The 11,825-nt window shown below is 48.7% G+C and overlaps 1 protein-coding gene across 1 annotated transcript; it reads left to right on the top strand.

The window, feature by feature from the left end:
• The first annotated feature begins 8,159 nt into the window (after positions 1-8,159).
• Positions 8,160-10,004, top strand: LOC149767920 (uncharacterized). Its single transcript, XM_089929479.1, has 2 exons — positions 8,160-9,147; positions 9,232-10,004. The coding sequence occupies exons 1-2, from the start codon at positions 9,052-9,054 to the stop codon at positions 10,000-10,002; spliced, it is 867 nt and encodes a 288-aa protein (XP_089785605.1). The 5' UTR covers positions 8,160-9,051; the 3' UTR covers positions 10,003-10,004.
• Positions 10,005-11,825: the final 1,821 nt, after the last annotated feature.

Raw genomic sequence — 11,825 nt, 5'->3', positions numbered from 1 at the left:
CAAATTGGTTGGGTCGATCTGAGATCCGACCCAGCCCGACCCGTGTAGACCCGACCTGATCCGAATTTTAGGATCCGCGGATCCAGGTCGGGTCCTAAAATTGAATCCGAATCATTTTCTGGGTCGGATCTGGATTTACCGAACGGACCTGACCCGACCCGAATGGACCCGAAGAGAGAGAGAAGAAAAAGCAAAAGAGAGTTTTTTTTTTTTTGTGGGTCGTGCTACTATTGGTCCGTCAGGATTCTCTCTCGATCTATTGCACTGTTGATACCTACGGTGTCTCGGTAGCTGGCTTTTTTTTTTCCCCTTCTGTTTTTTGGTTCCTGTTTTTTTTAACTTTTGCAGGGAGGAAGTGAGGGAACACTGAACTGAATATGGGTCATGTGCTAGTTTTCTGCATTGGAGTTGGATTTTGGAAGAAGGTCTGGGATTTTTTTTGTCCTCATGAGAGGGGAGTTGGGAGACACCAAGTTCCGTCCAATCAGTCATATAGACAAAAAATAGTGTGATATGAAATTTGGCTTGTAGACCGACTTAGTTAGTAAGTCATGGGTCATCAGTTCTGACTACAGGTCAATTGCAAGTCTTTCATAGGTCACCCAGCACCTCATAATTATGATATGACCAAATTAGATTTGCCCAAATTCTTTTCCAAAAGCACAAAAAAAATTGGACCCGATTCGAACCCGAACCCAACCGGACTCGGATCCGGACCCGAACCCAACCCGACTCGGATCCGGACCCGACTCGGACTCGACCCGACCCAATCTTCAACCAGGTCGGGTCTAGGTCCAAAATTAGGATCCGAACAAAAAATCAGATCGGATCGGGGTCACCCAGAACCCGACCCATTTGCACTCCTAGTCTTAAGATGGCGGAGGGTGCTGATTTAAGCCAATATATCAACTTGTTCAATCAAATTATTAGTAATTTGCAGCGTGTTGATGTGAAGTTCGAAGACGAAGACAAAGCGTTGATGTTATTGCATTCTTTACCCGCTTCTCCTACATATGAAAATTTGGTTACAACTCTGATATGGGGATAGGAGACCCTAGAGTTAGAAGACGTCATTGGAGCCTTGTTAGGTTTTCATCAAAGGAAGAAAGCCAGCGATGAAAGTTCTCCGGGAGAAGGCTTAGTGGCGAAGGGTAACTAGGAGCATGGAAGAAGCAACACAATAAATAGATTAAATCATAGTAAATCTCGATCTAAATCCAAAAAAAGAAGGGCATAACATGCTACAAGTGTGGAAAATAGGGTCATATAAAGCGGCATTGTCCAGAAAGAAAGAAGGGTAAAGATGGTGACAGATCTGAGGGGTCCTCTAATTTGCAAATATAGTGAAAGAAGACATAGATAGCAGTAACAGTGATATACTTTCAGTTTCATCCAGTTCAGATCATCTCGCGGATTATTCGATTCTGGATTCAGTATGTTTCTATCACATGACACCCAATAAAGATTGGTTTGACGCCTGCAAAGTTAATTCTGGTTCTGTTTTAATGGGTAATGATGCATCTTGCAAAGTTATTATAATAGGAAATATCAGGATTACTATATTTGATGGTGTAGTTAGAATGTTGTGTGATGTTAGATATGTTCCAGATTTGAGAAAAAAATCTAATTTCATTGGGTACCTTAGACTCTAACAGGTTTTGTTACAAGTCTTAAGGTGGAGTAATGAAGGTTAGTAGAGGTGCTATGACAGTGATGAAGGGGCAAAAAGTAGCAGAAAACATATACAAATTGATACGGACTACTGTTGTAGAAGGAGTTGCTGCTGCAAAGTCTGAATCTGATAATACATTCTTGTGGCATATGCGTTTGGGTTGTATGAGTGAACGTGGTATACTGAAACTGCATAAAAAAAATCTCCTGAAGGGTGTTAAAACATGCAAATTGGATTTCTGCAAGTATTGTATTCTTGGAAAATAGAACAGAGTTCAATTCAAGACTGCCATGCACATGACAGAGAGTATTCTTGACTATGTTCATACAGATGTTTGGGGGCCAGTTAGAGTAGTATCTTGGGGTGGACATGCGTATTTAGTAACTTTCATTGATGATTTCTCAAGAAAAATTTGGGTGTAATTCATGCAGCACAAATCAGAAATGTTTGCCAAGTTCAAGTTATGGAAAGCTGAAGTAAAGAACCAGACAGAAAGAAAGGTCAAATGCCTTAGATCAGATAATGGGACTGAGTACATAGATTCAAAGTTAATGAAGTTTAGTGAGTAGCATGGGATTAAGTGATATTTCACAGTACGCAAGACATCTCAGCAGAATGGTGAGGCGAAAGGATGAATAGGACTATAGCTGAAAGAGTACGGTGTCTCAGGTTAAATGCAGGGCTTGCAAAGAACTTTTGGGCAGAGGTAGTGAATATGGATGACCAGGTTTGAGAGTATTTGGATGTCCAGCCTACGTGCAAATTCCTAGTGAGGAGAGGTCAAAGCTAAACTCGAAGTCTAGATCGTGTATCTTTCTGGAGTATCAGAAAGGGGTGAAAGGGTACAAGCTTTGGGATATGAAGGCAAATACGGTGGTGATCAGCAGAGATGTGGTTTTTGATGAAAAAGCCATATTGAAGAGTACTCAGGAAGAAGAGAAGCAGGGGCCAGAAAGTTGCAGCAGCAATAAGCAGGTGGTGCAGGTAGAGTTAGAGAGTTCCATCAGGGAGAACAATGTTTAGGGTACAGAGACTTCTACCTCAGTAGATCAAGAGCATCATAATATAGCGACAGATAGACCCAGGCGCACTATCAAACCACCAACCAGGTATGGTTTCGAAGATTTGGTTTTCTATGCATTAATCACTAGCAGTGGAGATCTTACTACTTTTCAGGAGGTAGTTCACAGCCTTGAGAAAAGTAGATGGATAGATGTTATGATGGAGGAGATAGAATCTTTGAATAAAAATCAAACATAGAAGTTGGTGGAGCTTCTGGAGGGAAAGAGAGCGATAGGATGTAAGCGGGTGTTCAAAAAAAAGGAAGCAGTATCAGAAAAAGAAGGAGAAAAGTTCAAGGCACGTTTGGTAGTAAAGGGATACTCACAGAGAGTTGAGATTGATTATAATAAGATTTTCTTTCTAGTGGTCAGACACACTTCCATTAGGATAGTGTTGACATTGGTAACACATTACGACATGGAGTTGGAGCAGATGGATGTGAAGATAGTTTTTCTTCATGGTGAGTTGGAGGAGTAGATTTACATGCAGCAACCAGAAGGGTTTTCTGAACCTGGACAGGAGCACTTAGTCTGTAAATTGAGGGAGTCACTTTATGGGCTGAAGGAGTCTCCGAGGCAATATTTCAAGTGTTTGACTCCTACATGATTTGGATTAATTATAGGAGATGTGAGTATGACTACTATGTTTATGTAAGAAGACTTGATGATTGTTCTTTTATTTTTCTGTTACTTTATGTGGATGATATGCTGATTGCTGCGAAAAGTATGAATGAAGTCAGCAAATTGAAAACTTTGTTGAGTAGAGAGTTTGACATGAAGGATTTTGGCGTGGCCAAGAAGATTCTTGGAATGGAGATTCGCAGGGACAGAGATTTTAGAAAATTATGGTTATCTTAGGATAGTTATATACAGAAGGTGTTGGAGAGGTTCAGCATGGGTAATGCAAAGCCAATGAGCACACCTTTAGCGAATCACTTCAGATTGTCTACCTCACAGTGCCCAAAGACAAATTAATGAATTGAAGATATGTCAAGTTTCTATATCCTAATATAATGGGATGTTAGATGTATGCTATGGTTTGTACTAAGTCGGATTTGGCGCATACAGTTAGCGCAGTAAGCAAGTTTATGGCGAATTCAGAGAGACAACATTGGGATGCAGTCAAGTGGATTTTCAGATACTTGAGGGGTATTACAAACATGGTATCATGTTTGTCAGGCAGCAGGATGATCTTTTAGTCATGGGATATGTTGATGTAGATTATGCAGGAGACTTGGATGACAAGAGGTCGACTACAGGCTACGTATTCACTCTTGCAAGAGGGCATATCAGTTGGAGGTCAATGGCTAGTCTCTCGTTTTACTATCTACGACTGAGTCAGAGTATATGTCAGTAGCTGAGGCTGCCAAGGAAGCATTATGGTTAACGAAATTAGTCAAGGAACTGGCTGTTCAGCAAGATGGAGTTCAGTTGTATGGTGACAGACAGAGTGCGATCTATTTGGCGAAGAAACAGGTGTATCATGCGAGAACCAAGCACATAGATATGAGGTTTCACAAGATCAGAGAGTTGGTTTTTTTCGGTGACATATTGCTTGAGAAAGTTCATACTTCTAAAAATGCAGCAAATATATTGACAGAACCCGTTACTGCAGATAAGTTCAAGCATTGTTTGGATTTGGTTAACATCTTTAGGTGCTAGAGAGGAGGTGTTCCAACCCATCGGCGTCAGGTGGTGTCCCAGGTTATTTTTCTCTTAAGGCGTGAATATTCACTAAGGTGGAGATTGTTAGAGTAAATGGCTCATATTAAGGTATTCTTATTTGAGTGGTACACTCGAAATGGAGCGAAACGACGAGATATGTTTATTTTTGGGATAATTATGTAATATTTTATTCTAACATGGATGTTGATAGGGGTTGGGACTCTAGGGCTCGAGGTTAACTATAAATATCTTATAACTCTTGTTATTTGGGAGATAGTTGTTTTGCTCCCGTGGACATAGCCACATTGCCGAACTACGTAAAATTTCAGTGTTCAATTCCTCTTCCTCTTCCTCTCTCAAATCTGTGCATTGTTCTGTTCGTCGTTTGGATCTTGTGTCTTACACAACAATAGTCTAGGACGCTTGTCTAGAGTGAGTGTGGGTTTGGTTCATGCTTGCACTTGCACTATTTCTTCTTCCTCAGTTGCTTGTTGTGATCAGGAGTTTAGGGCTGCAAACATGTGCTAGCTGTTTCATTTTAGTTATTTGCACAGGGTTTAAGTGCTGCACATATTTGCACTATATTGGAAGAGGAGCTTTTCGGGTGGAGCATTGTTCTCCATCCATGGTAGTGGAACTGAGGCTAATCTGCCAATGATTCAATGCCAATAAGCTTCTTGAGCAAGCTCATGAGTTGCAATGAATAGGCAAATGAATGCTGTGTCTATCCTTGAGTAAAGTTCCCTCGAGCCATTGCTTCATGGGAACCAGGAAATCTATGTGGGGGGCAGAGCGTTAGAAGGTTGTATTGTTGTTTGTGTTTTTCTCTTTCATTTTTTTAGAAATGGAGGAAGATATCATCATGCATTCTAGGGCCAGTTAGGTTGTGCAAGTAGATTGGAGTGAATTTTAGACACTATACAAAGAAGCAGTTTCTGTAGAGTGCCCATTTTGAAAGTGAGCTATTTTATTGTTTGTTTTGCTGGAAAAGAAAGATTGTTGAAATTTAATGACTTCAGACACTTGATTACATGGTATAGAAAATCACTTCTAACCACTTTGGATATTTGGTTGGTTTTTAAAGTGGGGAGATACAACTCCTTCTTTGGAGAATTAGTATGTAATGTATATTATCTCCCTTTCTATTAATAATTTATATATATATGATTTTAATAGAAAGGGATTTGGCCACCCTTGAGTGGATCTCTACTCAAATCTAGAATCCCACATTAATAATTCAAGCTGCTGATGTGATCTACTACCTCTAAAATGCTTACATATCCAAAATTATATGATTTTAAAACTCTTAGTCTATGTATAAAGTGGTCAAATATTATATATATATATATATATACACATATTATTTATATTATTTAAATTGTCTATCTTTTAACTACTTGATATATAGGTTGGGAGTCTCCAAATCATATGATTTTTGGTATATAAGCAATTTAGAAGTAGTAGATCATATTCAACATTTAAATTATTGATACGAGATTTGTATCATCCGATTTTGACCTAATCAAATTTGAGTGGAAATCCACTCGACTATAGCCAAGTCTACCATTATATATAGTATATATGAAGGTACTCGATATCACCTAAATTAAAGGTTTTAAGATAGCTACAAGTCTATGGGTTCTAGTGTTTAATTACATGTCTTTTTCTTTTTTGGCAACTCTTACTCTATTCATGTAGTAAAATAATATCAATTAATATTTATTATAAAGTGTTGCTGGAAATTGGACCCGGGGGCAATCTTCGGTCGAGGAGAGGGAGCGGCGGTTTCTCACGGCGGGGCGGCGATCCGTTGGCTGGCGGCGTCCTCCGTCCGGGGCGGTCGGAGAGAAGGAGCAGCAGGTCCTCGCAGCGGGGCGGCGATCCGTTGGCTGGCGGCGTCCTCCGTCCGGGTGCCTGCACACGAACCGGTGGCCGGGTTCTCCGGCGCCGGCCCTCCGACGCTCAAGTCAGGGAGGGGGCAAATGGTAGGGAGAAGGAGATAAACAGTGATTTTTGGGTGTATGAATGTTCCAATCCCCTCTTGAGAGGCCAATGCTCCCTTTTATATGCGGGGGTCGGTTTACCTGTGATGTAACAGGGCGAGGCCGTAGTACGGCTTGGCATGTTGTTCAGGTCGGCGCTCGGTCAGGCGAATCATTGCACTGATGTCGGCGGTATGGCCGAGATCAGACTGATCATAGTCGACTAGACCCTGCTGGGTCGATTTGCCGTGGAGAGCTGGGGATCCGTAGATGTCAGGAGCCATGCGCATTTATTGTGGAGTAAGTCGGAGATCCGCATTTATTATGGAGTAAGCCGAAGATCCGCATTAATGGTGGAGTAAGCCGGAGATCCGCATTTATTGTTGAGTGTGCCGGAAGATTACAGCGGCCATGCGCAATAAATGCCGGAGGGGTGTTAGAGTACGGTCCTCGGACATTGGGGTTTCTCTTAGGTCGGAGGTTTCGGGGTCGGTCGTCTTGTGGCCGAGCATTCCGAGGTCGGACGCTGACTTCGGCTGTCCGGGGTCGGAGGTTGTACGGCTTCTTAGGGGCATTTATGTCATTTGGGGGGAAACTTTATTCCCCCCAACACTACCCCCCGACTTCCGAGTTCGAGCGGCTTGTGGGGCTCGGACGTGGGAAGTAAAGTCTGTCACTAAGGTTGGGGGGAAGGTCTCGCCCGCCCCCTTGTGCTTTCCGGAGCTTTCATGGTGAGATATGCGCCCTTTGGCGTCTCGAGGCTGCTTTATTCGGTGAGCTAATGATGGAGCTCGTATCATCATGCTTCTTGAATCGCCAGGATCATTTTACGGCGGATTAATGATGGGGGACCTCGAGCTCGTCGAGGCGGTGTCTCGATTCCGTAATTGACTCTTCTGGCTCATTAATGAGTGTGCCGTTATGGGGTTTGAAACGGACACGCGGCGCGACCCGAGGTCGGCCGCTTCCGATTTCATGTTACTGGATCATAGTTCCGAAGAAGTGGAGGCCTCATCGGGGCTCCACGTATCCCAGATCTTATTAAACGAGGGGAGCGGGGGTTGCGTCCGCTCGTTCCTCAAGACGATTTGATTCTGTGGACCCATGATGAGGCCCCGAGATCCGATGGGACAACGCTTCGATTTTGTATCCAATTTATTAAACCGGAGTGAATACGGTGCCTCGGCTTCCGAGGTCGACACGTGGCGCAACCCGATCGGGGGGATGGGAACCGACCTCGTCGATCTGGGCCGTCAGGGGGGTCTATATAAACCCCACGAGTCTGCCCTAAAGGTCTTGTTTGGCTGCCTCTTATTTTCGTCGTCTTTCCCCCCTGCTTTCTCCCTCAGCTGAATCTTGCCGGTGGTGCCCGGAGCGATTTCCGGCAATGTCCAGTAGGTTTTCTTCCTGTTTTCACTAGGATTTCCTCTTTTCTTCTCCTCGTCAACTTCCATTTTCTACTCTTAACTTTTGCTCCACTCTTCTGTGAGAATGGGTTCCGGTCCCGAAGAGGTTGGGTCGAGTCTGTCGGAAGAGGAGCTGGAGTTAATCCGCTCCCGTTTCTTCTTCCAGCCCGGGTTTCGCCTTGAAACCGCAGGGCCGGAGGACAGGGTGACGCAGCCGCCCCCAGGTCGGATCGCGGTTTACCGCGAGACACTTTGGGCGGGCCTGCGTTTTCCCGCCCATGAGTTCGTGAGCAACTTGCTGGCCGAGTACCAGCTCGTCCCGGCGCAGTTGGCTCCGAACTCATGAAGGACCATAATCGGGTTTTTATCCCTGTGCCTCGGGCACGGGATCCCGATTTCGGTAGGCCTTTTTCGCCGGTGTTTTCTGTTAAAGAAAAACCCGGCGGACGTAGGGTGGTTATATTTCGCCTTTCGGGGCGGTATGTCACTCTTCCGGGGCGCCCCTTCCTCGATTCACGAGTGGAAGAGGAAGTTTTTCTTTCTGGCGTCTGCGGCGCCTTGGGGGTTCGAGCCAAGGTGGGGACACCCTCGGCTGAAGGCCCTCAACAAACTCTCCGAGCCCACGGGGAGGGAGCTGAGGACCCTGGACTCTTTGCGAGCCCTCGGGAGGGGCAACGACCTGACCGAGCTCCTGCAGGAGGACGCCCTGGCGAGCGTGGGTCTGAGCTCGGCGCGCCCCGAGGGTAAGGGCGGTTGCATTATTCTATTTATTTATTTCTTGTTCTCCGTCTTTACGGTCACTGGTCTGACTCTTAACAAAATTCTTGATTTCAGATATTCCACGCATGCCGACCAGCAACACATCACTTTTCTCTCGCCTGAGGAGGCGAGAGGCCGAGGCCGAGGGTGCTGCGCCCCAGCCTCGGAAGAGGGCGAGGACGGACGGCGCTTCTTCGTCGGCCGGGACGAGTGGCCCCGAGGCGGGGGCCCCTGCAGCCGACCCGAGGCGGGAGCGGGTTGTTGGTGATGCGGGCCCGTCGGCCCCTCCTTGCCCTACCCCCCTTGCCCAGCGGGGGGAGCCGTCCGTGGTCCGGCCGCAGCAGCCAGGACCCGGGCTTACCCGAGGCACCGAGGCGAGCGGCTCCGGGACCTCGGGTTCGATCGTGCCGAGCTCTTCCCGGGCTTTCTGAGAAGAGTCGGTCGAGCCGGACTCTTCTATTCCCGAGGGGCGCTCGGCCTTTCAAGATGCTGAGGTCGCACGCTCCATGTTGCGGCGTGCGGTGCTTCCAGCGGACCGGGACGTGTTCCGGGGTATTTCGCTGGAGGAGGTCGTCGGCAGTGCTTACTGCAACACCGCCCGGGTAAGCTTCCTTCTTAATTTTCCCGAGTTTTTAGCGTACATATGTGCTTTTTAACTCACAATACCCTCGTTTCTTTCTTTTCAGCATATTCTCGAGCTCGACACCATGGCGTTCATCGCCCATGGGTATCGGGAAGAAGTTCAACAGCTCGGCCAGCAACTGGAGCCGGCCAAGAAAAGAGTCGCCGAGCTGGAGGCGGCGTTGGCCGCGGCCGAGGCTCGGTGGACAGCCACCGAGGCTGAGCGCCTTGCCATGGTGGGGGCGCTCGAGGAGGAGAAGGCGGCTCATGCCCTGACCAGGGCAACCATGCGCGGCACGGAGGCGCGCTTAGGGGAGGTCCAGGCCAGGGTCGCGGCCCTCGAGTATGAGGAGGGGGTCTTCCGCCTCCGACTCGGGCAACTTGAGGCCCGGGAGAGGAGGGCCCTCGAACGAGCCGAGCATGCTGTGGAACTCTTCAAAGAGTCGCAAGAGTTCCGCGACATGTTGGAGGAGGAGACGGTCGACGGTTTCCTTCGAGGCTTCGAGAACTTCCGGGAGCAGGTGCGCCGGTACTGCCCTCAGTACGACTTCTCGACGGTCCGTCCGAGGGAGGACCGGGGCTGGGGGTCCGACGTGCAAGCCCTTCCTGCCATCCTGACGTCCGAGGCGGGAATATACGAGCAGGACCCCGCCGAGCCTTCGACGGGGGTAGCCGAGGCGGACGGTGTCATGGAGGCGGCTCCGGCGGCCGAGATCGACGCTGTCCCGGAGGCGGCGCCCGAAGCTCCTGCTCCCGGCCCCGAGCCTGTTCCGGAGGAAGATCATGAGGTCATCAATGTGCCGGATGACCCCCCGGATGTGGCTCCCGCCGCTTAGGACTTAGCATATTTTCCTTTTCTTTTTCATTGTATCCGGGGTCGGCCCTTGAGTGGCCGACTTCCAATTTTGTAATTGGCCTTCCGGCCCTTTGTTAATGAAGAAATGTTTTTGTCATTCTGTGTTCATCTTTCCCTCTGTTGTCGTGGATGAGGCTAGAACCTTAGCTAACCGCCTCGACGACCTCTAACTTCGTATTTTAATCTTTGGGCTGCTTAACGAAGCTGCCCTTTTCCCTGGCTATATCTTAGCCTTCTCGGATTCCAGTCGTCTCGACCAAAGGGAGCTCCGAGCTTAGGTTTTTAGAAAATTTCTCTAAGTCCTATAACTCGGATCTTAGAGTCGTGGGAGTTGCCACGTTTGGCCTTCAGGGAAATCCCAAGGCATCGAGGTCGGGCCTTAGCCCTTCAAGTAAGACCGAACTAGGTCTGCGCGTGCCGCTATTCGGGGAGTTTAGTCGGGTTTCCGAACTTAACTTCAAACCTTTCATAGGGAGCGCGGGCTAATAAACAAGTTATTGCCGAAGATTTTCGTAGTTATCGTTCTCGGACCCTGCCGAGATTTCGGTGAACAAGGCTGGGATTCCCAAAGATTGCCTTGGTACCTGTGCTTGGCTGGTACATTCGTGGCCGGGACCACTTTCTCAGCTGGACGTCGGAGTTTACTTAGAAGAGCCGAGTTGGGCCCTACTTTATGAAGCCTTAGTACGGATTGCGGAGACTTGACGAACAGAGCAGGCATAATGAAGTTGGGAGGTCGGTCTTAAGCCGACCCAGCGAAGAAGCCCGGCTTTGGGGCAAAATAAGACTCCAACATTGGACGAGATCCCGCTCGGCAATATGTAGATAAAATTTGACAAGGAGGGCGTCTAGTTGGATGTACCTCTTGCATTCTCGGGGTCATGCTTCGCATGGTGGAGTAAGTCGCTTCCCTTCCTCGTCGACCTCCGGAGTCATTTTTGACTTGTAAAAGGGGCTCGGGCTTCCCATGGACCCGGCGACTCCTGCCGGAGTTGAGAGGATCTGGGGAGGTTCTGTTGATTTGTAGCCCTTTTTGAGATCGAGGGGGCTTAAGACCCTATGGTCGGACCTCGGAGCGCCTCAACCTTGGTCGAGGGATCTCATGTCAGGTCGGCGGGTTCGTGGACGCTTTGCTGACCTGTGATACCTCCCGAGGTCGAGGGAGTCTGGTTCTCTACGGTCGACCCTCGGGGCATCCCGACCTTAGTCGAGGGATCGTTCTTCAGGTCGGCTGGTCTGGGCACGCTCTACCGACCGGCGACGCTTCCCGAGGTCGAGGGAGTCTGGTTCTCTACGGTCGACCCTCGGGGCATCCCGACCTTAGTCGAGGGATCGTTCGCTTCGGGGATCGGGGATCGTCGACCGCTCCCGGGGGTCCACTTTGTGGCGCCCCGGGTGGAGCCACCCTTTCCACCCCTCACGGCGCCTTCCCGAGGTCGAGGGAGTCTGGTTCTCTACGGTCGACCCTCGGGGCATCCCGACCTTAGTCGAGGGATCGTTCGTCAGGTCGGCTGGTCTGGGCACGCTTTACCGACCGGCGACGCTTCTCGAGGTCGAGGGAGTCTAGTTCTCTACGGTCGACCCTCGGGGCATCCCGACCTTAGTCGAGGGATCGCTCGCTTCGGGGATCGTCGACCGCTCCCGGGGGTCCACTTTGTGGCGCCCCGGGTGGAGCCACCCTTTCCACCCCTCACGGCGCCTTCCCGAGGTCGAGGGAGTCTGGTTCTCTACGGTCGACCCTCGGGGCATCCCGACCTTAGTCGAGGGATCGTTCGTCAGGTCGGCTGGTCTGGGCACGCTTTA

This window comes from Phoenix dactylifera, chromosome 3 (assembly GCF_051530095.1).
Source record: "Phoenix dactylifera cultivar Ajwa chromosome 3, Ajwa_hap1_PhDact_Kaust_v1.1, whole genome shotgun sequence".
NCBI lineage: Eukaryota > Viridiplantae > Streptophyta > Magnoliopsida > Arecales > Arecaceae > Phoenix > Phoenix dactylifera.
The sequence above is the reverse complement of the archived record's forward strand: the minus strand, read 5'-3'. Positions and strand labels throughout refer to the sequence as shown.

What these genes read in the sequence shown, in the direction of transcription:
- LOC149767920 (XM_089929479.1), top strand. Translation starts at nt 9,052, where the DNA reads ATGTTGCGGCGTGCGGTGCTTCCAGCGGACCGGGACGTGTTCCGGGGT. An exon ending in CTTACTGCAACACCGCCCGG is followed by an intron (nt 9,148 to 9,231) that starts GTAAGCTTCCTT and finishes CTTTCTTTTCAG; the next exon opens with CATATTCTCGAGCTCGACAC.